Source organism: Talaromyces atroroseus (assembly GCF_001907595.1).
Source record: "Talaromyces atroroseus strain IBT 11181 chromosome Unknown scaffold_0, whole genome shotgun sequence".
NCBI lineage: Eukaryota > Fungi > Ascomycota > Eurotiomycetes > Eurotiales > Trichocomaceae > Talaromyces > Talaromyces atroroseus.
In genome coordinates, this window is record NW_017971432.1 from 3176164 (window position 1) to 3199632 (window position 23469).

The 23469-nt window shown below is 47.4% G+C and overlaps 9 protein-coding genes across 9 annotated transcripts; 4 read left to right on the forward strand and 5 right to left on the reverse strand.

Moving 5' to 3' along the window:
- Positions 1-623: 623 nt before the first annotated feature.
- On the forward strand, positions 624-4194 carry UA08_01101 (hypothetical protein; the record flags this gene model as incomplete). The annotated part of the gene is made up of 7 exons (XM_020259852.1): positions 624-787; positions 900-1030; positions 1067-1333; positions 1407-1498; positions 1554-1602; positions 1668-3446; positions 3518-4194. The coding sequence occupies 7 exons, from the start codon at positions 624-626 to the stop codon at positions 4192-4194; spliced, it is 3159 nt and encodes a 1052-aa protein (XP_020124137.1).
- A 1255-nt stretch (positions 4195-5449) lies between these two features.
- UA08_01102 (Poly(A) polymerase pla1) lies at positions 5450-7605 on the reverse strand (the record flags this gene model as incomplete). The annotated part of the gene is made up of 6 exons (XM_020259853.1): positions 5450-5521; positions 5627-5747; positions 5808-6529; positions 6605-6816; positions 6874-7248; positions 7308-7605. The coding sequence occupies 6 exons, from the start codon at positions 7603-7605 to the stop codon at positions 5450-5452; spliced, it is 1800 nt and encodes a 599-aa protein (XP_020124136.1).
- Positions 7606-8876: 1271 nt separating this feature from the next.
- Positions 8877-9854, forward strand: UA08_01103 (hypothetical protein; the record flags this gene model as incomplete). Its single annotated transcript, XM_020259854.1, has 4 exons — positions 8877-9191; positions 9309-9359; positions 9394-9597; positions 9666-9854. The coding sequence occupies 4 exons, from the start codon at positions 8877-8879 to the stop codon at positions 9852-9854; spliced, it is 759 nt and encodes a 252-aa protein (XP_020124504.1).
- A 354-nt stretch (positions 9855-10208) lies between these two features.
- UA08_01104 (hypothetical protein) lies at positions 10209-12141 on the reverse strand (the record flags this gene model as incomplete). Its single annotated transcript, XM_020259855.1, has 4 exons — positions 10209-10349; positions 10400-10771; positions 10853-11499; positions 11553-12141. 4 exons carry the CDS (start codon positions 12139-12141, stop codon positions 10209-10211), a joined length of 1749 nt encoding a protein of 582 aa, XP_020124502.1.
- A 763-nt stretch (positions 12142-12904) lies between these two features.
- Positions 12905-13507, reverse strand: UA08_01105 (hypothetical protein; the record flags this gene model as incomplete). Its single annotated transcript, XM_020259856.1, has 1 exon — positions 12905-13507. One exon carries the CDS (start codon positions 13505-13507, stop codon positions 12905-12907), a length of 603 nt encoding a protein of 200 aa, XP_020124135.1.
- A 2103-nt stretch (positions 13508-15610) lies between these two features.
- Positions 15611-17723, forward strand: UA08_01106 (hypothetical protein; the record flags this gene model as incomplete). The annotated part of the gene is made up of 7 exons (XM_020259857.1): positions 15611-15680; positions 15734-16144; positions 16255-16850; positions 16906-16929; positions 16999-17019; positions 17097-17632; positions 17699-17723. The coding sequence occupies 7 exons, from the start codon at positions 15611-15613 to the stop codon at positions 17721-17723; spliced, it is 1683 nt and encodes a 560-aa protein (XP_020124134.1).
- Positions 17724-18050: 327 nt separating this feature from the next.
- Positions 18051-20141, reverse strand: UA08_01107 (hypothetical protein; the record flags this gene model as incomplete). Its single annotated transcript, XM_020259858.1, has 1 exon — positions 18051-20141. One exon carries the CDS (start codon positions 20139-20141, stop codon positions 18051-18053), a length of 2091 nt encoding a protein of 696 aa, XP_020124133.1.
- Positions 20142-20627: 486 nt separating this feature from the next.
- Positions 20628-21550, forward strand: UA08_01108 (hypothetical protein; the record flags this gene model as incomplete). The annotated part of the gene is made up of 2 exons (XM_020259859.1): positions 20628-21015; positions 21150-21550. 2 exons carry the CDS (start codon positions 20628-20630, stop codon positions 21548-21550), a joined length of 789 nt encoding a protein of 262 aa, XP_020124554.1.
- Positions 21551-21691: 141 nt separating this feature from the next.
- UA08_01109 (hypothetical protein) lies at positions 21692-22521 on the reverse strand (the record flags this gene model as incomplete). The annotated part of the gene is made up of 2 exons (XM_020259860.1): positions 21692-21733; positions 21811-22521. 2 exons carry the CDS (start codon positions 22519-22521, stop codon positions 21692-21694), a joined length of 753 nt encoding a protein of 250 aa, XP_020124553.1.
- Positions 22522-23469: the final 948 nt, after the last annotated feature.

The window sequence follows — 23469 nt, forward strand, 5'->3', positions numbered from 1 at the left end:
TCAGCACAGATAACCCACACAAAGTTGGCTACTGGTTACCTGACTGAAGACATCATGTAATATTTAATATTCATAGAATGAGCAAGCAAACAGAACAAAAGCCGCAGCGTGGCTGGCCGTAGTCATAATAGTTACTATTCACTAGCTGAGCCACGATGTGGTCAAGTGACCAGCAGAAAAATGGCGGGAGGAGCCAACGCCGCTTCCGACTCTCCCTCAGTGACTCTCCAACGCGGACTGACTCGACAACAATCGCATCGCTCACTGCCCGACACCGCAGCCTGTCCTCATAGCTAAATGATCCTGTGTCCGTCGACTGCTCCTCTCGCGACCCAAAGAGGAGGCCACAAGTTGAAAACAGCAGCGCAACCACAGCGGCGGCCTTGCAGCTGTTAGGCGGAACATGAATTGGACGACGGACTTTCGCCCATGGAGATCAATTTGCTTTTCTTGAAGAGATCCCATCTCGCATTGGTCGCGCCGTAGCTGGCTTGTTCCGCCGCGGTTCTCGGAAATAATTCAATTGTCTGTTTCTTTTCGTACACCACACCGCATACAGCAGACCCGAGGCAGATGCTGTACGCAACTAGCTGTCTTCTCATCCACCCAGCGCCTCGCTCGCCATGAGCAATCCTTCTCCCAAGAAGAAGACAGGCGCTAGCAGTACCCGGGCTCCCACCAGTATCAGCAAGAATGCAAATACACACACGCCTCAGCAACCACGTCAAATCCGCTTTGTTTCGTCAGATGGTCAGCCTCAGACCAAGCGCCGACGAGTTACTGCAGCGTATGTTTTCTTTTTCTTTCTCTTCTGTTCTCTTCTCTTCTTATGTCGTGCAATCTACTTTCCCCTCCGTTTATCATGTTGAGGCGTTACTCTAATCTAATTGTCTCTTAAGATGCCGTACTTGTCGCAAACGGAAAATCCGATGCTCAGGCGAACAACCCGGTTCGTGGAATATCGCTTCCCACCCCCCTACAATTCAAGCTATCAATTCGAGTGGACACGTGTCTGACCGCTTAGCAGTATGTAAGACGTGCAGTGATTACGGCCACAAGTGTCTAGGCTATAATGACCCCGAGAAACCCGAAAAGGCGACTCTCCAAACAAATACGAAAATTGAACACACGACGTATGCTGAGGACGAGGATGAGGACCCTGCGGTTCCTCTATCTCCGACCACCCCACGCTTATCGACAGCAGCGCCCGACACTTCCAAGTCCCCACCGAAGGCGCTCAAGCTCGAAGTGCCCCTTCCTTTGACGAGAGACACCCTCTCCAAGGCAACAAAGGAGCACGAAAAGCTTGGCCCTGGCGCCAGTCCCGAGAGCAGTATGTCTCGTGCAACCACTTGAAAGAGCCTTGTGGCAAGTATTTGTATGCTAATTAGTTACACTGGAACTAGGCCGCACATCTCTTAGCTCGAGCCATCGGACCCATGTTCCATATTTTAGATATTTTGGCCCCACGGCTATTGTCCCTGGGTTCAAGCAAATGGTGGGTCACGCTAAATTCAGTTCGAATTACATGCAAATGCTTATATCCTCAATAGGTTGTGCGCGTACGGGATGGGAAAAAAGGAAACCTTTCACAGTCATCTGGTGAGCTGTTTGTTCCCATTCAAGTGTTGGTAGCTGCAAGAGAATATTAATTCGGGTCCTTGTAGATTCAATACGGTCAATTAAAAGCCCGCCAGTTGACGTCCCAAGAGCATCATTGCTTACTACGTTAGCGGAAGGCGAGTCAAACAGCATTCCTTTTTACGATCGAGAAGACAGTTTGCCGCCGAGCAACCTAGTCACACATTTATGCGATCTGTTCTTTGCCCACCTTGGCTGTAGCTTTCCATTTCTACAGCGCGACCGTTTTATGAATGATTTGAAAGAGAAGAAGGTCGATACGATACTAGTAGACGCTGTCTGCGCCCTGGCTGCCAGGTTCTCCCCGCATCCACTACTTAGCCCCCCTCAAGCTCGTTCCATTGATGGGGAATATTTACAGCCAAATGCTAAACGGTCAGATTATGGCCAACCATTTGCTCATCGAGCCATGACGGCGGTCGTTAATGCTCTGTCGTGTCCCACGTTGTCCGTTGTTCAGGCTTGCTTGTTGCTAGCATACGAGGAATTTGGGTCAAATCATGATAGCGGCCTCTGGATGTATTTGGGTATAGCTATTCGGATGGCACAAGATCTTGGCATGCAAAAAGTAGAAGGACTCAGCTATTCATATGGGCGCATTGGTCTGAGACCAAAGGCCGTCATTACAGGGCAAGCTGGAAAACTAAACGTGGAACAACCTGAGGGTCCTCAAATATCAACAAAAAGACGTGAAAATGGCGAAATGGTAGATGAAGTCCAGCGAGCGTTGGAACGGGAACAGGTTGACACATTCTGGAGCATCTTCTTTCTTGATCGTGTCATCTCATCTGGGACTGGAAGACCTGTCACCTTGCGAGACGAGGATATTGAAGTCGCTTTTCCTCCGCAGTCAGAGTCCATTCTCGCAAACGGTTGGCCGGCGCCGTTCCCGCCTCTCATCCGAATCATTCATCTGTACGGCCGAGTCACGGATTTGATCAATGCGATTCAAGAAGACAATCATATCGATGCAGAGACGCTCAAGCGACTAGCCGGAATGGAGAGCGATCTTACGAGTATCTACCAACGTCTTTCCCCGAAGTTGCATTTCAACACGATGAATTTCCAAACTTATGTCAAGGCTCAAGAAGGGACTAATTTTATCCTCTTACATTTCTGGTTTCATACTTTGATAGTTCTTTTGCATCAGCCGACTTTACTCAACTCCTTTGGAGGGCGGATTCAGCAATTGTATCCAAACAGCCGAGAGCTGTCCATGTCTTCGGCCAAGACGATTGCCGACATCTTGTCGTTTTCTGAACTCATTGATGCAAAGAGCTTCATCGGGAATCCCTTCACCAGTCAGCCAATGTACATTGCAGCATGCGCATTTCTAATGGAAAGTGCCTACTATTCATCGCCTTCCTCGCGATCTGGATCCCCACCTGTCCTGGTAACAGACCAGTCAAGTGCATTCACCATTCCGAACATGGAGTCTTCCAACAGCAGTGAACGCAAGACAAACGCAAAACATAGTCTTCTCGCCTCTGCTGCAAAAGAAAACTATCAACGATGCTATCGTGCTCTTCGAACATTGCAAACATACTGGGAAGGCACAAAGTACATACTTACAGTTCTCGATCAGAAAGCAAAGGGTATTGGCGACCCGCTCCTATACACCACCGAAGAGATGGAGAGTACAACAGAAGTCACATATACACAATCATTGGCGTCACCACATTGGCAGCCTTCGACTCAATCGGCGACTGGAGATTTGGTTGCAAGAGAATCAGAAAATGCCAGCAATAACTTGCAGACGAGTGGCCAATTAGAAGCAGCGTCCCCGAGGATTGATCCCAGTCAAGGTAAGCAAACAAACAGAAAAAAGAGAGCCACCCATTCGACCAGACAGTCACTAACAATCGTCATTGTACAGCTATTGGGTGGGCACTTACTGGCGAGATCAATTCCTCACAGCCAAACCTTAGTCTGTTGTACCAACTACCCGCGTCGCAGATAGGTGAAGGTTCGGAAACGCAAATTTCAAGTAAAGAGGCACTTGCAGCCGTCGATACGCATACGTCGGGGCAGCCCTTCACACAATCCATCCCGACATACCCATCAGGTTCTGCTCCCGACTCTTCGAATATCAGTACCTCTAGGACCGCAAAGTTCTCTGGTCCCAACAACAACCATGCCAGCAACAGCATTGTGACTCATAATCTATACTCAACCTCAGGCACAGGTTCGTCCCATGCCATGTATGGGCCAGCTCTAACACCTTCGCAATTAACATCATCATATGGATTCGAGTCAGCAACGGGCAGCTCTTCACAACCGATTTCAAATAACCTGCAACAACAACACTCCACCATGCTCAACCAACAATTTGCATCTCAAATGTCAGATATGCTGATTGAGAGTCAAGACATCGACATGGCCGCATTCCATAACCAGGCTGAGTTCCCATTCACGTTTTCCAATGACTTCAATCCTTATCTAGAGTACTTGCCTCCCGACGTAATCAATTATTTTGGCGATCCATCTCATGGTAGTTATGGGCCTCCATTGATTAGTCCACCGGAAGGCAATCATCAGCAAGAACGGCAGTAACAACAATACCCCCCAAAAAGAAGCAAAGCACCTTATCATTTCCTCTCTTGTTATTTCTACTCCATCTAATCTTATAATGATGACTATGACGATGAATATCACGATTCAGCCCTTATTGATCTACCTATTTCTTCATGTTTTACTATCTATTATCATTATTATCTCTTCAACCAAACCACCAAAATCAAGCGCGAAGGAGCGGATTTTCTTTGGGTAAGGGCGAGGGCGTACACTTCTGGTCTGACTGATTTAATTAATTGTTTTGATTGATTGGCACTATGGAATTGGAGTCTGGGTAAAGAGAAGAAGGGGCGGGAATTGTCATTTTCTCCTTTTTGTTTTCTCTCTCTATCTCTCTCTTTTATCATTCTTCCTCCCCATAGTTAACTGTGCACTACTCTTGTCTGTTAATTCTATGTATGCATCTGCAGTCTAGGTGATTGTGATTGACAGTGCATGAGAAAGCAAGTTAACAGATGAGAAATATCTTTCTATGTTCGATCAACATTTGATACCTACCTGTGTATTTTATGAAAACAAAATTAAAACACTTAGAAAATGTGCTTTTTTTTTTTTTTGTGATTTATAAACATGTATTATTTACCTCTTGATAGACAGATATAAAGGAATACCTACGACCAGGAGGATTTCATTAATGTATCTATCTAAAATACGATTGAATCTATTTGACATGGTTTCAAATCAGATAGATGGAAAACAAGCCGCTTTCGTATCGTGGAGTTAATTGACTCCGACTTTCCTTGCATTAGAAAATCAAACCTCTTTTCTTTTTTTTTTCTCTTATGTGTTCTCTGTCTTTTTGCTTAATATAGCTGACACGAAGAAAGCGGCTAAATTTTGTCATATAACAAAAAGACTGTCGATATGTGTCTGTCGAAGCTGTCTTCTTGCTTTGGCGAATAGAAAGATCTGATATGAGAAAATATATAAGAAGGAAATAATCACAAACCTAGCAATTGAGATCAATTGCTTCACTGGAAAGGGATTTTTCAGGCGGGCAGGCAAGCAGACTACTGGAGTTACTATAAAAGTAAGCGACCATGTAGCGAATCAAAGGAGTCGGGCGTGCCTATGGTAATCAACTGGCTACAAGAGTGTAGTGTGGTAGGTGCGAATTGTGATCCGGAAGAGAACCGTGCCGGGCGGGGTTTGTGTCGTGTGAGTATCTTGCGTATTTTCCTTCATGCTTTGTTTAACACCCAAGGATATATAACACGAAGGTCTGTCTTTTCAATCAAGCTGGAGTCGCTGCATGGCTAAATCCATTCGATGATACTTGTCGCTTCGCTTCCGATTGTATGGTGCCCTAAGAAATCATCAGCAAACAGCCCTCTTTTCAAAGGGTGGAAAGCCCAAGGCCAAAATGCATTGGCAAAGCAGCGCTTTAGTCGTCCGGCTCCATGCCACTTACGTCTACAGTATCAATGCTTCGCTTCTGAGGAGCCGCCGTAGGTGCTGGCTTCGCAACCTTCTTTTTCGGTCTAACAGGTCGCGTCTCTCCAGCTTCGAAGACATCGCCAGGCAAATCGAAACTTGTGTAGTTAGTTAGAAATGCAAGTCATTATAATCATTGGACTCGGATCGTTAAATACCTCCTGACATGAGTAATACTCAGCTCGTTGATACCCTCCTGAAATCCTTGCCACGAAGTGCATGTTGATTTGAAGATGTTTGCATCAACCGAAATATCCAAAGATCGCGAACTTCCCGGTTCAAGTGGCTTCAGCTCTAGGCCAATATAGTACGTAGTGGTGTAAAGCGTGCGACTATCTGCTGCCGCATTAGACTCAGCTTCGGGAACCTTGGCATCCTGAGCACCATTTTCAGCGGCTGCAGTGTGTGCTGGATCATTAGTCTCATCTGTCGTTTCGGTTTTTGTACCTTGAGCCTGATATTTGGTAGACCCATTTTTGACTTGCTCTGCTTCTGCGTCATCTTTCACCACATGTATTCTTTCAAATCCTTTAGGAAAGGGATGAGCGACGGCAATGATGTTTTTCCTGTCCAAAGCACCAACCAAATGTCTAAGTTTAGACTCTACAAGACCTGACCAAATAGATTGTGCGTCTTTTGTTTTGCTGGAAGCAGTGATTTGAAGGTAGTACTTATAATCCTTGGAGAAAAATGTATGCCGGGTAAAAAGGTCGTTCCAACTGAGTTGCTTGCTGAAAATCTTATCAACAATGTCCCCTCCCCGCTGCATTTCACGCAAGATCACAGCTTTCGTCGACATGGAAATATTGTGCGTAGCGCACATCGATGGGTAAGCAGGGGTAATGATGGGCATCAGATGGAATCGGTCACCGTGATAGATCTATTTCGTACAGTAATCAACTCGGATGTCCGTATTTCAGAACATGCTAGCGAAGGACCACACAATAACACTAACCTTTGGATTCCACACTTTGATCTGCAGAGGGCCATCTTCAATTGGCTTCAGTAGCACCGGCTGGGGCCAGGCCCATTTGGTCATGATGCGGAAAAACTTGCCAACAATAACGGAACCCGTCGCTTGAGGATATAGCTGACACACCCGTGCAACCAGCATCGCCCACGCGACACCTCCAGGGAACCCAACGATGTTCGAATAGATAGCACGACCTGGAATCCCATCGCATTAGCAGTCTCGTGGAATATCCACCGAGATTTAAGACGTACGCTGAGCCCAAAGCTTAATAGCCCTCAGAGCAAGCCGGAAGGTCTTTTGCTGTGGTACAAGTTCCAGAATCTGATCGGTCACACGAGTACCGTTGAGGGACCGCACTTCCTTATCATCCAAACCTCGCAAGTAGTCGTTATTTTTTAGGTCAAGGTTCAGGGGAATAGACGGTATTATTAAGCGTGCAAAAATAAGATCGAGACTGATCCCAGAAAATTCTAGTTTGATAATAGGTACGAATGCGTCGGGGACCGGGGTCATCTTTTCAATAGCGCCCGCAGGGGACATGCGTTCGAGGACTGGGGGAAAATCAGAGAAGAAATCGTCGATGAGAACATGCTTTGGAGCGACAATCAGCGTGTCGATATCAGACCCTGCTTTGGTTAGATTCTGCATCGATTATTCTTCCTTTAAAAACAGTTGACGGACGCACCAGGACCGTAGACACCCAGACGATAGCTACCGTATGTGAATATCTTCCCGCCAGATGCCTCGACTGCTGCTGGCGACAGCCCCTTTTTTCGACCAACTACCTTGACGAATTCTATGACCACTCGTTGGAGCAGTTGAAGGGTCTGCTGTCGGCGCTCCGTCTCGGCAGGGGCTTCGAAGTTATTTTGAGCCTTCAATTCCGTGATCAAGTCATCGTTGGCACTGAGTTCTTCAGGAGTCGGCAGGCTCATCGAAATCGGAGGCGTCACGCCCCATTGGCGCACCGCCTGAGCAGCCATCTGCGATTCGGATAGGGAACTAGGAAACAGGATGTGGTCGCGCGGTATTGAAGAGAACAGGACAAAAGAAACTAGCAAGGACAACCGCCGAGAAAGATAAATAAAAGGAAAAGGCAAAGAAGAAAAAAAAGAAGGCGTTGTGTCCGTGGAGGCAATGAGCGAAAACGAAGACAGAAATTTACACAGAAGGAAGACAAACGAAGGGATGCTGGCCTGGTTTGGTTGTGTAACAATTTGGGGAAGGAGCAGGACGCCGGGTCACGTGAACCCAGCCACGGAGTTTTGCTTATCCTTTCCCATCGCTGAACTCCGCCAACGTCAAACAAACAATGATGCTACACGTTCGCAATCAAACACGGCTACTCGGTAAAATTCAAAGCGAGAGGACTGCTTACTAATCAATTTTCACAGAATCCTACGAAGATTTTGTGAAGACATGGAGGAAGAGAGCCATATTCAACCAGATGGGCCGCCGATAGTCTGAAATAATAGCGAGACATGATGATACGCAAGTTGCCTACGGTTCGCACGGAGCTCTGATGCGCCAGTCGACCCATATAGCATATGGTTTCTTTTTGCTCCGGCCGAATACTCTGTGATTCTTTGCCCGCATGAGAACCGAGGTCGCGTTCTCTCCCTATTGTCCCATATCGAAACTACTGAGGTTGGGGGCAGACCCTAGGCCCTATCGGCACGTAGAACGCTGCCAGACTCTTGCCTGTCGATTAGTTTCTGTTGCTACTTGACGGTGTTATATGAATTTTACGAGGCGCCGCTACACGATGCGGTCAAGGGCCGAGTTTATCTTTGTTTGAACTGGTGGTTGGTTTCTTGTTTCTCAGTTCTGCTCCGTGTAGCTTCTTCATTGTTCCTCGTCTCTCTACCTAGCTAGGTCTGGCACGGCCCGAGTCGTCATGGTATCGTTGATCAGCTCACTTGACGTGAGGTTTTGGTGCACGAAAATAAAGGCACGGAGTACAGGGGTACAATTGCGTAAATCCGGCACTATCCTCAGTCAAAGACCAGAAATTGGTCTTGAAGACCAGGAAGTTGAACTGGTTTTAACGATATCGCCGTGTGGTGTTTCCATCCAACGGAGTTAAAATAAAGCCGACATATCCGCATATTCGTATTCCTGAAGCTATCGCTAGACATTCAGATATAAAACAACCAAATTAGAGTCTTCATTTCATGCCCTCTATGTGTAAATCATTTGGATATCTCAAATCCTTCTGCAAAAGGGCATCTCTTAATCCCCACGCCTCTCGAAGATGTCAACATATCTCATCACTGGCGCTTCACGCGGCCTGGGACTGGCCTTGGTCTACCAGCTCGCTCGCCTTGACGTATCTGAAGTGAAAATGGTCTTTGCTACATTGCGTGGCCAGGAATCAGCCAGCTTGAGAGAAATAGCTAAGGCATCACCCGGGCGCATAATACCCATCCGAATGGACCCAAGCAACCCAGATAGCATCCAGAAGGCCGTGGAGACAGTGAAAAGTCGACTCGATGGCCAGGGCTTAGACTTTTTAATAAACAATGTGGGAGTCTCACCACTTGTGCAGGGCGGAATTTCCAACATGCAAGTGTGCCCTCGACCAACCGACCCCCCTGAAGCTGATGATGTTTTCTAACTGGAAGCTTAGGGAGAATGTTACAGACACCTTTAATACAAATGTCGTAACAGCGCATCTGGTGACTAGGGCTCTTCTTCCGCTTCTCCAAGTGGGAGAACGAAAAGTGGTCGTGAATATGTAAGCTCCTTTACCATTTACTGCTTTGGCACAGATAAGATACAACACTATTGGCAGGACGCAAACTAAGCAAGCTTATAGTTCGACAACTCTCGGATCTATTGCCAGATCAAAGGTCTACGAGCTGAATCCTTGTCCTGCGTACAAGATAACCAAGGCTGCCTTGAACATGATGACTGTTCAATACGCTCAAGGATATGCCAAAGACGGTTTTACTTTCTTCGTCCTTACCCCAGGAGTAAGCTTCCTTGATACATATACTCCTGTGATTTGTCTTATCTTTTCTCACTATACTAACCTGCCAAGTGGTTGAAAACCGACTTGGGAGGACCAGCAGCAGATCTCCCTGTCGAGACCGGAGCAGAGGCCGTGATCAAAATAGTGAAGAGTGCCAACCAGGAGCAGAACGGACGCTTCCTCAACATCCATGTTCCAGGATGGGAGAATAATAAATCAGTATATAATCAGTACGATGGGAAGGAGGTTCCATGGTGATATCTGCCATCCCGATAAATTTCCGGATTAGGCAATAGGTTGATGAGGGCATACGCCTGGATTTTGGTCGGCGTATCGAACCACGCTTTCAAGTTCGTCTAGACTTTGAATGCGAAAGGCTCGAAAGGCATTTAGTTGCAAAGGCAAGAGCAAATTATGAAATGTGCGATTACAATCTAGCAAGCGTATCAGCCCTAAGATGTGACAGACTCCGCATTGGATGCCTTAAGCCAAGACAAGCAACGTATCTGCCTATCATGAACAGGCTCTAAATAGTCTTAGCAAACTGGGTTCTGATGATAAGTTGATACCTTTATCCAGTCATCTAAATTCTGCTGTATCTATGGACACCAGTCAACCCTCTTTGTAATAATCCGTGTTCAGTCCACACTCAATGGCATTAATCTGCAGAGCCAAGACTGGAGCTAGCTGTCTTGCTAGGAGGAAGTTTCCTGTCATGTACCAGAAACCAGGCATTTCTGTAGGCCTCCACCACTATCAGTTTGTTAGCAAGTGTCGATGTTACCAGCTTTATGTACACTTACTCCAACAACCTCCTGAACATCATCCAACGCCCCCATATTTCCTACTCTGTTGCTCACGTCTTTACCCATTATGGCTTCGATCGTTCTCTTGCTATGCTGAAACCCCGTCGCAAAGACAACAACGTCGGACGCGATACTTGTGCCATTGCCCAAGATGACACCATTCGAGTAGAACTCGCGCACGCCATGTTCGCACTGGATGACTTTGATACGACCATCAATGATCATGCGCGATGCTCCCTGATCGATATACAGCCGACCCAGTTTGACGAGTTGGTGATCAAGCAGGCTGTCTCCCTTATCGCCTCTTTTGACAGCCATGCCGGCTTTCTCCAATCCTTTAAGGATCTCCATATCATTGGCGGCCATCATCTGAGACATACCTATACCAAGTGTTCTCAAGAGCATGATTGGAAAAGAGTTGCCAAGCAGGTCAGCATCCTCAGTACTCACACCGGGGGTATTCCACAATGGCACTTGGAACTTCTCTAAAGAGTCGAGGGATAGTACATAGATGGGATGCCTTTGGATCATGGTAACACTCTTCGCACCGTGGTTGACGAAGTCCAGGGCGATGTCGTGGGCGCTCGTTCCGCATCCTAGGATGGTTATTTTCTTATCTTTCACGTCTGGAATCTCGCCAGCGGACTTATGTGAGGAGCTGTGGTACGTTTGACCCTGAAAAGTATTCTGACCGAAGAACTCTGGACAGTTGGGAACTTTGCTAACTAAACCAGTGGCGAGGACCAAGTGCTTGCATCGTACTGTTCGGCTGCCTTCACTTCCGCCCAACTCGACTGAATATTGTTTCCCCGCCTCATCGTATTTGACCTTTTGCGCGTGAGCTCCGTACTCAATGTTTAGACCTAGGGCTTTGCTATAATGATCCATCCAGTTGATGATGTGTTCCCGGCCGAGCCATGTCGGCCAGTCACTCGGATACTGAAGGAACGGATAGTGGTCTGAGTATTTCGGAGTGTGGGACTTCAGGGTCTTGTATCTGGCCCGCCATGCGCTGCCTGGCTGTGATTCCTGCTCGACGACAAGATATCTGAGGCCGAGATGCTTGAGATGCGCAGCGAGCGCCAACCCAGAATGGCCTGGTATCGTCAGAAGATCACCAGATGAAGCAAGAAAGATAATAGCCACTGACCTGCTCCAATTACTAATACTTGTAAATGGTCATTTGCGTTTGCCATGGATCCTCCACTTGCTCCATGGCTTATGGCGTCGACTCCTTGGGTGCCAACAACCGACATGTCAACCTCCGTCTGTCCATGCAGTCGCTCTAGGCTGGTGAAAACCGTCCATGCCTTCCACTCATTGAATCCGACGTTTGCTAACCTCAAGACCCCTCGTCCAGTACCAAAGTCGGTCTTGAAAGTAAACCCAGACTGTATAAACAGCAATCCTCCCATATCTACCAACTGGGGCTGCAAAGCCGGTGTCTCCCCGACCGCTACGCCAGTCAGACCAGCCTTGGAGTGGCGGAGGAACTCGTGAATAGCATCAGCACCATTCCTGCACTCGATATCCCATGTGAGAGCGACAAAGTCTCTCCACCAAGAGTCTTTCTCCAAGAAGAGAACGGAGAAATCGGCAGACTTTCCCTCGTTTAATGTTTTCGAGAGAGATGCCAGCCAAGCATGGACCGGTTTTGATGCATCAAGTTCATTTCGCTTGATTGATTCATGCAATGTGAGAGGCGGGATTGTCGCGAGAGGTGGGAATTCCTGTGACATTGTGTGTGCAGTGTTCTTGACTAAGTAATAATATTTGATATAACGTTATCTTGAGAAAGGAATGGCCTGAGACAACCAAATTTTGATCCCATGCAGCCGAATGCAGACTTTATATGCCTACTCAGATACAATCCACAAAGGACCAACACCCAACAAAGACAATTTTAGTAACTCCACCCCCCTTCAGCTGTTCTTGACACTGTATAGTACTCCCATAGTTCTATACCGTCTATTCGTCCAGAAGCAGTTTAGTCAAGTCTCACGACAGTCGAGACTCCACTTGCTCCAGCTGATATGGAAACATTTTGTGGGCCACAGCCGTTTATTTGGCCGAAATCAGTTTAGCCACTCTCAGCTGTGGATGATAGGGTAGACTCGCCTATCCTAGATTGTCTAATGCACCTACTTCGTAGGAATGGCGGTTGTTGTTTCATCAGCCAAAGTAGGGAGGTCTGTATTCGCGAGCGTGTTTAAGGTCTTCGGCTCAACCGCGACCAAGTAGCGTACTGTAGGGTACCTGTATGTCGTCTAATATACTAAACAGATTCTAAAGAACTACTAGCAAAATGTATAAGTCTAGATATTATATAGTGATTGTACAAAAAAGTTCTAGAAAATTGATATATTCAGGAGTCCTAGTAATTATTGTGACATAGATCAATGTGTAAAGACAAATAGAAGGAAAATACGAGAGATCATGAAGATCACTACCATACATAAGGAGAAAAGCCCTTGAAATATCTCTCAAGTTCCAAGGGAATGATTAAGCATGGAAGCGCTTTGGGGCAGCAGTAGCCTGCGCGACAGCAGACGAGGAAGAAGTGCTAACGAAGCCTTGGGGCTCTCCGGATCCAGTGGTATCAAACTGATAGATCAGCTCATCAACAACCTCCCAAGTGATCTCAATGTGACCGTCGTCACATGCGAGCGAGTTCAACTCATTGGCCACAGTGTAGCTAAAATCTAGCCCCGGGGCACCGTATGGGTCCCATGTTGCGGATGTAGCAGAGCCCTCAGAGCAGCGCTCGCAGCCATCGCCAATGAAAAGTGGGAGGTCAGATGCCACCCCGTTGACAGATACAATAACTTTCTTGCCGCAGTACTCGCTCATATCTCCGACGAGTAGGGAGTGGTTCATGGCGACCAGGTAGTCGGAGTTGACATCGTTCAAGGTCCAAACCTGGGTAAGGCTGCACTCAACCTGGCCGGTGTTTGCAACTTCAAAGTTATCGCCGCATTCATCCGTTTCGACGACATCGTAATAGTAGGTTCCAAAACCAGATCCGCTGTAAACCGAGCTTGCAGTGGCATGAACTGTCGAGGCGAGCAGAAGACCTGCAGCGGCAATGATTTGAGCGCTCTTCATTTTTAAGTAGGCGAATTTGGATGCTCTGTAATGAATGGATAGTTCTATACTGAATTGCTTTAGGAATGAAGGTGGTTGTGAAAGCACTTTAAAAAAGGAATGGAAATATAAGTAGAGAATGACAGGATGTCGTCTGTGGATGAATGGTTATATCAAAGCCAACCAAGGAAATGACGAAAAGGAACGACCTCTTTATATTCCCTAGTACTTAGCAGCCCCTAAACAGGCCCGGTTCATGTTTTCTAACACATAAAATAGACCCATATCCCTACGCAGGCAATTGTAACTCAACGATGAGAACGGGCTGGTCTAGCGAGAGTCAGTACTAACGTCTGACATGAGCGGGCCTATTAGTACTTAGTTTGCCAATCATAGCTCTTTTTATTGGCTGCAATAAACGGGAATTGATTTAGGGTTACTTGTTTCAAGGTTGTTTTGCTAGTTTTTAGACTATGCTTCGTCCAAGGATGCGTAGTTGCACGTCCAAGCAGAGGGACTAACTCATGGTAAAGCGGAGAATAGAACAAACACATCATAGTACTCATGTAGTAGCAGGTTGCAGATCATCTACGATAATATATTTGCTTGGATTCATCTGTTTGACTGGCCGCTGGCGAGTCACTTTGCAATGCCGGACTTGCGTATGACGATATGACAAACCCTAACTCAAGCACTTGCTTCGGCCATACATAGCAAACCATTGAATTTTGTACACTTTTTTTTATTGACCACCGAACTTCTTTCTATTTCTCTGGACAAAAATTTTACAAAATATGATTCCGCGTTTCGGCGATGATTGAGGCGGCCCCCATGTAACATCTTATAGTCTGAGAACCCAAGTATAATCAAGGCCCTATTCACCCGCGGAAAGGGGACACTTGTCTAAGTAAAAGAAATAAAAAAGAATGATCTCCACTGAAGGTTCAACTAGGCGGTTTTGAACTGGCATGGTGGCTGTGTCAGGATACCTTCTGAACAGTTAGCAGCCTCGAGCTAAGAACCACCGTAACCCTAACATACGACGCCACTCGAGACGCCATGTTACATAGATCCAGGGTGTTGGGAAACGAAGTCCATGCAAAATTCACCTTCCAATAGCATTAAAACACTGGTCTTTAATTGATGAGGGATCTGCGACTCTGACGGGCCAGAAGATTTTAGGGCTCTAGGTAGGACGCAGGTACGCGCACACGTGGATGCCACATATATATATATATATATATATATAATATTTTTTTTTATTTATTATTTTTTTTTTTTTTTTCATTTAAAAAAAGAAAGTAGTTGATGACATCGTGTCATGAGATTCTGAGGTCCAAGAATCAACTTTGAGTTTCACCTAGGTCTCTCAATTGTAGCTGGGCTTCGCTTTGGCTGGTCTGTTCTATAGAGGTCATGTACGTACAAAATAACGTACTTTAAATGAACTTTGAAAGTTATCAAAAATATGCAGCACACAGCTAATTTAATTAATGACTGAGCACGTATCCTGTTCACCAACTAAATTACCTAGGTAGGTGAGCCGTGTACGGAGCAGCAAGGACGTAGAAGCTGTGATGCTATCACTCAAGCAAGATGCAAAGTTTTGGCAGACTATATCTTTATATTACTACTGACATCAAGGGACAAAAATATTGAGGCTGAACTAGCCTCCTCTCGAAGCGTTATCCCCTGGTATTATACCTAGACATTTGAGGTCGTACAGTTTCCGATTCATCACATTGTCTACATAAACCTTGGAACAAAGCCGAGACTCGGGAAAAAAATTTTTTTCAGTTCCTGGAGATGTTTTAAACTGAAGCAGAGAGATCAACCAATATTGCTTTATAAATATTGAGTAATAATTTCCAATCGAGATTCTAACGCAATGAATTATTAGTCGGTGGTTGGTTGCCCTGCACGATCAACGGCAAGGGGACGAAGGGGTTCGCATCTGAGACAACGCACCTTGGAACCAGCCCCTTGGAATTGCTCGACCATACACATAGCAAAGCGGAGTTTTGATTTCGTCATCGAATAGAAGAATTCAATTCATATATATAACGCCCGGGCTCGACACCTTTGTGATTTGATGGTCTATAGTCCAAGGACATAATCGCAGAGATGGAGTGCTTGCGAAGTTGTTTTTCGAGTTGTTCCAGACGAAAGCAAGAGAACTGGAAGCAAATAGAAGGTTCGTCGTCTCTCCTCTGGCTATCAAAGGACACCTGCTTATACAATGCACAGAAGAAGCAAAAAGCATCGAAAAGTTGCCATCATGGCACTCGCCAGACGACAACGTCTGCATGCTAGAAGCATTCGAGTGGTATGTGCCGCATGACGGACGGCACTGGCAGCGCCTACAACAGGCTCTACCAGAGCTCAAAGATATTGGGATTGATAATCTCCTTCTACCGCCAGGCTGCAAAGCCATGAATGCCTCTGGGAATGGCTACGATATCTACGACTTGTACGACCTCGGCGAGTTTGATCAGAAGGGGACTGTGGCAACTAAATGGGGCACCAAGGATGACTTGGAGAGGCTTGCACAGTCCGCCGAAGAGCTTGAGATGGGGATATATTGGGATGCTGTGCTGAATCACAAAGCTGGCGCCGATCGAACGGAGAAATGTCTGGCGGTCACGGTTGATCCTAAAGGTAAGGGATAAGTCATTGGATCGGGATTGCATATATATATATATATATATATATATATATTTTCTTTTTTCTCTTCATGGAAACGAACATCATTTGACATCTCAAGATAGACCGCAACATCGACCTCACCAAACCACAAGAAATCGAAGCATGGGTAGGCTTTGATTTTGCCGGCCGCGGTGAAGCATACAGTAAAATGAAATACCACTGGCAGCATTTCAACGGAACAGATTACAATAACGCCACCAAGAAGAACGCCATCTACAAGATCTTTGCTCCCGGGAAGGACTGGGCGAGAGATGTGAGCTTCGAAAATGGCAATTATGACTACCTCATGTTTGCCAATCTGGACTATTCGCACCCGGAAGTGAGAGAGGATGTGCTGAATTGGATTGAGTGGATAGGCGGCCAATTACCGCTTCGTGGGATGAGACTTGATGCAGTGAAGCATTATTCTTCAGAGTTCCAAAGCGTGCTGGTCGACCGTATCAGACAGACCGTCGGTAGGGACTGGTTTATCGTTAGTGAATTTTGGTCTGGGAATGTTGTCGAGTTGCAACAGTATTTGAAACAAATCAATCGCAAAGTTCATCTTTTTGATGCACCGCTATGCCAAAGGCTATCGGCTATATCGCAGGCTCGATGCGCCGACTTGCGTTTGATATTCGACCAGACGTTGGTCAAACATGAGCCTGAGCATGCAGTGGTAAGTCGAATTCCACTGGAGTCAACAAAGAGGCAGTAACTGAACACCAGAGCAGACATTTGTCATGAACCACGACACAGTAAGTTCCGATCTCGAATACTTTGTGCTGTCTCTTTAGCTGAACTAAAATATCTAACTTTTGCAAAAGCAACCATCTCAATCACTAGAGGTGAGTTTAACACTTCTATTAAAGATCAGGGAGGAAAAAAAAAGGGCTCATAATCTAACGTACTTTCCTTCATCCAGGCCCCAATACCATCCTCCTTCAAACCACTCGCCTACTCACTAATCCTCCTACGCAAAGACGGCTATCCATGCGTATTCTACGGCGATCTATACGGCATTTCCAACGAACAACGCAAACACCCATCCAACGCAGTTAACTCAGACTCCCACTACCATCAAATCCTGCCCAAGCTCATTCTCGCTCGGAAACTATACGCCTACGGCGAACAGCAAGACTACTTTACTCGCAGAAACTGCATTGGGTTTGTGCGGTATGGCAACGCGCGACATCCCTGGGGCATGGCGTGTGTGATCAACAATGGGCTGGCAGGGACCAAGTTGCGCATGTTTGTCGGTAGGAAACATGCCGGCGAGAAATGGACTGATGTGCTAGTAGAAAGCGAACGGGGGCCCAGCAGTCACAAGCAACGGAAGACAAAAGGGGGGATGGTTCATATAAATTCCAAAGGATATGCGGATTTCTCGGTTGCGAGTATGAGTGTGAGTGTTTGGGTGAATGTAGAAGCCGGTGGGACGAGAAAATTTGGGCGTCGTTTGTGAGTATTATCTTCAGCGTGTAGTTATCTTCTAGATGGGACTGACTAACAACGCTGGTATTTTAGTAATAGTGATATCTACTCTTACTAGATGAAAAGAAGGCATAAATCTCGGTATTGGCTTCAATTTGATGCTGAAACACAGTATGTTCGTCTTACTCTGTATCTTAGGAAACATATCCTCGATCTGACATGAACAATATCGAATTGAAAACTCCAATCGTAATTTCTCATAACTTAATCTAGAACTAGCTACTTAAATGCCTTATAAAACAAAAAAGAAAAAATATCGAACGCTATCATAGTCGTAAATAGCCCGGTCCGGCGGGTATACATTCATGCATGCCAATAGGATTGAGAAGTAACCCGCATTATCATGACGTTCATTATCAAATAAGAATAGAGATGAAGAAACCACCTATGTAGCTTCGACATCATCATTTTCCGCGGTAGTAGCGGAATTGATCTCCGCAGACGGATTCGTGTCCAGCTCGTTCTCGTCGAGAGTTATATGATCGACAACCATATCAGATTCGGAGGACGTGGAGGGAGGCGAGAGTGCTTGATGGTCAACAGTTTCAACAGGTTGAGCTTCTATTGGCTCAGGAATAGTCTGGTCAACGCTTATGCTCTCTGATATCTCGATTTGTGCCTCGGAAGAAGGATTTTCAGTCACTTTTGGTTCGGCCGTTTCAATGGTCGGTTCTACTGGTTGCTGGCTGGCTGACTGCACTGACTCATCATATGCGATGTAATCTGCAGGGACTTCTTCTTCTTTTTCTTCTTTCACCCCTTGAGCCACTCGTTGAATCTCACTAGGCCTCTCCATGCCGTTCGCAATCTCAGAAAGAGGGGTCTCTGTCGAAGTTTGGGTCAGGACGCATGATGCAGAACTGGTGTAGTAGACCTGAGTACTAACTGCTGGAAAATGGCCGAACTGAACAACTTCAGACCCGTAGTGAGCTCGTCTGCTCCAGCGGCCACCGAATACAACTGCCAGAACGGCGATGAGCATGCTCACTGCAGTGACGACTTTTCGTCGGTCGCTTGCTAGAACACGCAGAGAGTTGATCACAAGTGTGTGCAGGTCGATGTCTTGATGCGCATGGCGATTCTCTGCTGTCTCGGGCGCTGGATACGCAAGCCCTGATATATCCCGTCTTGATAGCCTTGATGTTTGTGGTTTCGGGCCATCATGTAAGCCGTCGATCTGCTCCTGCGATAGCAGTCTGCGTTCTCGCTCGTCCACCACGGGTTGTGCTGCTTGAATAGCCTTTTCCTGCTGCTGCTGCTGCTCCGCTGGAAGAAGATTCTCCTCCTGAATTCTTCTTTCTACTTCATTTTTTACCCCGTATGGCAACCACAAACTGACCTGTACATCCACGCGTTCAATCTCTTTCCAGGCAGCTGTCCACGCACCCTCCTTCATCAGACCGTTTGCCGCATAAAATCTAACATCCCATTTCTGTTGGTCATCGTGCCGGCTGACGTGACACCCGCAATCCGCACACGACCGCTCATGTCCCTCATCCTTATACACCAATGCCTTGGTGTCCTCGGCGGTTTCGGCCTCTGAATCACTAGTCTCGCGGTCAAGGAAATGACCGTTGTGCAACCTCGGCCGTTGCAGTTCCAAGCTTTCCAGAACGCGTTCCTCCAACAGTCCATAATCTTCTTGCGGGTGTTGTATAAGTAAACCTCGGTCACGTAAGAGGGATGAGGCTATGATCTTTTCCTCCAATAATTTCCATCGTCGCCAATACTGAGGTGGCAGTATCTTCTCCAGTATCTTTCTATCTGGTAGGCCCACGCCAGGGGCGAGGACAACGGTAGGAGGGAGGATTGTGCAATGAAGGAGAACAAGAGGATTCTCTCTCTTGACGGGCGACTTCTTCGGCGTTGCACCTGCTGAATGATAGCCATGTCGCCTGACAAGGGGCGACCCCAGTGATCGTACCGAAGCAGGAGAGCCCAGAAAACCAGTGGCCCGCCGTCTCGATGGGGACTTGTAGTCCTCATCTTCTTCGTCTTCGGTCTGCATTTGTATCGCCTTGACCGAGCTTGGGTGTCTGAAGGGTGAGTTGCGATCGCGTATCTTCTGATATACCGCGGGGTTGTTGTAGTTTACGTATTCTTGCTCCCCGTAAGCCGTGCCAATGCTGTCCCTGCCGTATGAAGCCTGTTGTTCCTTCGGGTGCACCACCACTGAATCTGGGATCGAAGAAAGCGATGACCGACTGGATGTCGACTGTGGCCCTGGTCGGCCATCGTTGTCAAGGCCATCGCCTAGGAAGCCCTCCGTTGTTGCCGAGTGACGCCGGGAGGAAGCAGACGACGACAATTCTGTGATTTCCTCCAGTGCGTCGTCGGCGTTGTTTGTGAGAGTCTCGTGTTGCGGCGCGTCAGAAATATCCGGCGGGATTTCGGCAGTGGCAAAGGTCGACGACAGGCGACTCGAGCTGGCTGCATCCTCAGTATCACGAAGCGCTGTCTCGGGGTGGTCGTCCATGGTGACTCTGCAGCAAGCAGTATGTATTCTAGGTCCGGTCCTAGGAGTATGTCGTTTCGGTGTCCTATTCCGAGCCGAGCAAACCTACCTTTCTGCTGAAGATAACAACAGCGTGACAGTTGGTTGTTAATGCCAGACACCCGTGTTTATACATGATGGAAGACAGTTTTGGTGTTGCATCGTTGTTTATCGGCGTTGTGCCGGCAACCGCGACCCGCCAATCAGAAGAAGAAGAAGAAAAAGGAGTATAGCTTCATGCTCCCTCTGGCGCGCGCTGATTCTCCGACGTTTCTCCTAGATATCAAGGCGACGCTCGAGAGGCCTGGCAGTGGAAACGTAGCGTGTCTGGCTCTCTGGCGGTCGCTCTCATCCTTCAGCCGAGGTACAGCGTCGGCTAGCCAGACTCTCCCCCAGTAAATGTTGCACTGCTAACCACCACCCCATCTCCGTCCTTCGCTATACCAGACGCACCTCATACAAAACACAATGGCCAGCGAAGCAGCAGCACAGGTCCAACTCAACAACTTCGAGTCCATCTTCTCCCTCGAAGGCAAAGTCGCCGTCGTTACCGGCGGCTCGCGCGGCCTGGGACTTCACGTCGCCAGCGGCCTCCTCCAAGCAGGCGCGTCTAAGGTGTACATTTCGTCGCGCAAGGCGACAGCATGCGATGAAGCAGCGGCTGTCCTCAATGCGCTCCCCAATAAGCGGCCCGGCGCTCAGGCCATTGCTGTCCCTGCCGATGGCTCCAAGATGGCGGAACTAGACCGTCTGGTTGCAGAGGTTGGCAAGACTACGGACCATGTCGACATCCTGTTTGCGAATGCAGGTGCTACCTGGGGGGCGCCGTTTGATGAGTATCCGGAGCAGGCTTTTAGTAAGGTCATGGACTTGAATGTAAAGGGTGTTTTCTACACGATTCAAAAGTTCGGCCCTCTCTTCCTAGCTACCACGCGGGGGGCGAAGTATTTGGCTGACATGGCATATACCAAAGATTCACACCCCTCTTAGAGGCAAAAGCTACACTACAAGACCCATCGCGAGTCATTATCACAGCGTCTGTCGCCGGCATCGGCATTGGAACAGTAGGCAAAAACGGCACCTATGCGTATTCCGCATCCAAAGCAGCAGCCATCAGTTTGGCCAAGACTCTGGCCGTTGAGCTGGGCCCGCGGCATATCCTGACAAACGCCGTTGCGCCGGGCTTCTACCCCTCGAAGATGGCCAACGGGCTGATGGAGATGTCGGGCGGCCAGGAAGCGCTGGCAAAGGCGTCGCCAAATGGGCATCTCGGTCGACCAGAGGACATAGCGGGCTTGGTGGTGTTCTTGTCGAGTCGCGCGTCCAGTCATATTAATGGCGAAGCTATAGCGACGGATGGTGGGAGACTGCTGGCTGGGAACAAGCTGTGAATGTTTTCTATATACGGGTATCCTCAACGGCATGAAAAGCCGGTCTACATACAGTACATGTTGGTATTCATTAGATATACCATGCAGATCTTAGGGCTAAGTCAGCATGCTCTGCAAGCCTTGGATTTATACTCTCTCGTCTTAGCCCCCGCCAGTAGCCTGACCACGTCTCAGTTTGGCAGCCTAGGTTGCCTAATCATAGACTGCGTAGACAGCGTTAGCCTTGATTCAGAAAGAGGAAATTCCACAGCCAAACTCACAGTAAGTGGAATTTCGCCTGTACTTCCAAGCGGAGTCAGGTCCATTGACACTTTTTTCACGGCTTCAAACCCTGACTGTTCATATAGCGGGCGACCTTCGTTTGACGCTTCAAGATAGGCAATCAGGCCCAGTCTGTCGGCCTCATCGAGCCCCCACTGGAGCAACTTTCGTCCAATTCCTTTCTTCTGGTGGTTGGGATGCACGGCCAATACATGCAGATACACTCTCTTACGCAGTTTCTTCACCTCATTCAGGTCTCTCTCTTTAGAGTCCTTCTGCTGCTGAGCATCCGGCACCTCCAAAACCAAACGCTTCACTGTTGAGAGAACCTTTTGAAACGCACGATTAGCTTCCACATTCATCTGAGGCGTCGGCGGCGTGACGCGCTCCGTCTGCTCCTCCTCGATCGTCTTGGTGAGCGTCTCATCCTCGTAGTAAATCATCCAGCGGGCCTCGCCGACGATTTCTCCCGTCTCATCATCGACGGCCTTGAATGCAAAAAACCGTTTTGAGAGCGGCCCCGTCTGGGCTTTGACCTCCTCGCTGGCCTTTAACAGTTGCTTGACACGCGACTCAGCTAATGCGTCGAGCGTCTCTGGCTTGAGGCGCCCATCAAACAGCACGTCGTATGTCGACTGGAACGCATGCTCATTGAGCTCGATTATTGCTCTGCTTTCGGCGGGCTCGGCTGGAGAGATGGTGACCTTCATCTTGATGAATTTTTATATTTGAGTGGTGTTTTTTTCTTTTTTTTCCATTACAATTGAGGGGTCTTCGATTGCGAATGTTCCATTTATATGCCACGCCACGCTTAAATTAATTTAGCAACCAACCAACAAAGTTTGCAGACGTATCCACCGTCAGCCTTTAACCTTCAAGTTAGCATTCCGGACTCTGCCTGCTTCTATTCCGGAGTACTCGGAGTCATCAAATGTATACATGTAGTGAACTAATACGTGGTAGTATACTGTGCAGTGCTCCAGAGGCAACGTTACATAGTTAACTGCCGGAAGAAATATTCAGTCAGACTGAGCCATGCTAGAGTACTAGAATCATAAGCACTATCAGAATCCTATTCTTTATGATTGCTTGTGAGATTGCTTATTATCCAGATATTAGGGCTTACGAGAACTTTCTGAAAGTTAAAATATTAGTTATTATCAGGAGGTATAGCCCCATAAGTCGTCAGGTTAAGCCAATAATTATTTGCATACAAGTATACAAGTTTACACTTTATAGAGATTCGCTCGGAGGGGTATAACTGCTTTGCCACTACAAACAGAGCCTCGGGCGGCCACTATCTTGCATACTAGGTAGGAAGTGATAGAATTGATTACTTGGTTGGTGAGGGTTGATTCTGAAGACTCCAGGATTGGACACGATGCAGCTTGTTCCGGAAGGGAGTGCGAGGATGGGACAAGGGAGAGAACGCACACGCGGCCTTCCTGCGAATCATGCAGATATTTGCAGGTTCACTAAGAACGGCGAGAACTGGCAGATTGTGAATCGTAGGCTGGATGCTATTTGCCCAAAGTATTGGACTGCCCGAAAGTGATACTCTCATTACTGCGATTCCGTCCGAAGACGAGCTTGCCCAAAGACTTCAGATGCTTCACCAGCAATAGCGGTCGGTGTATTGGCAATTGTTTGTTTGCTTC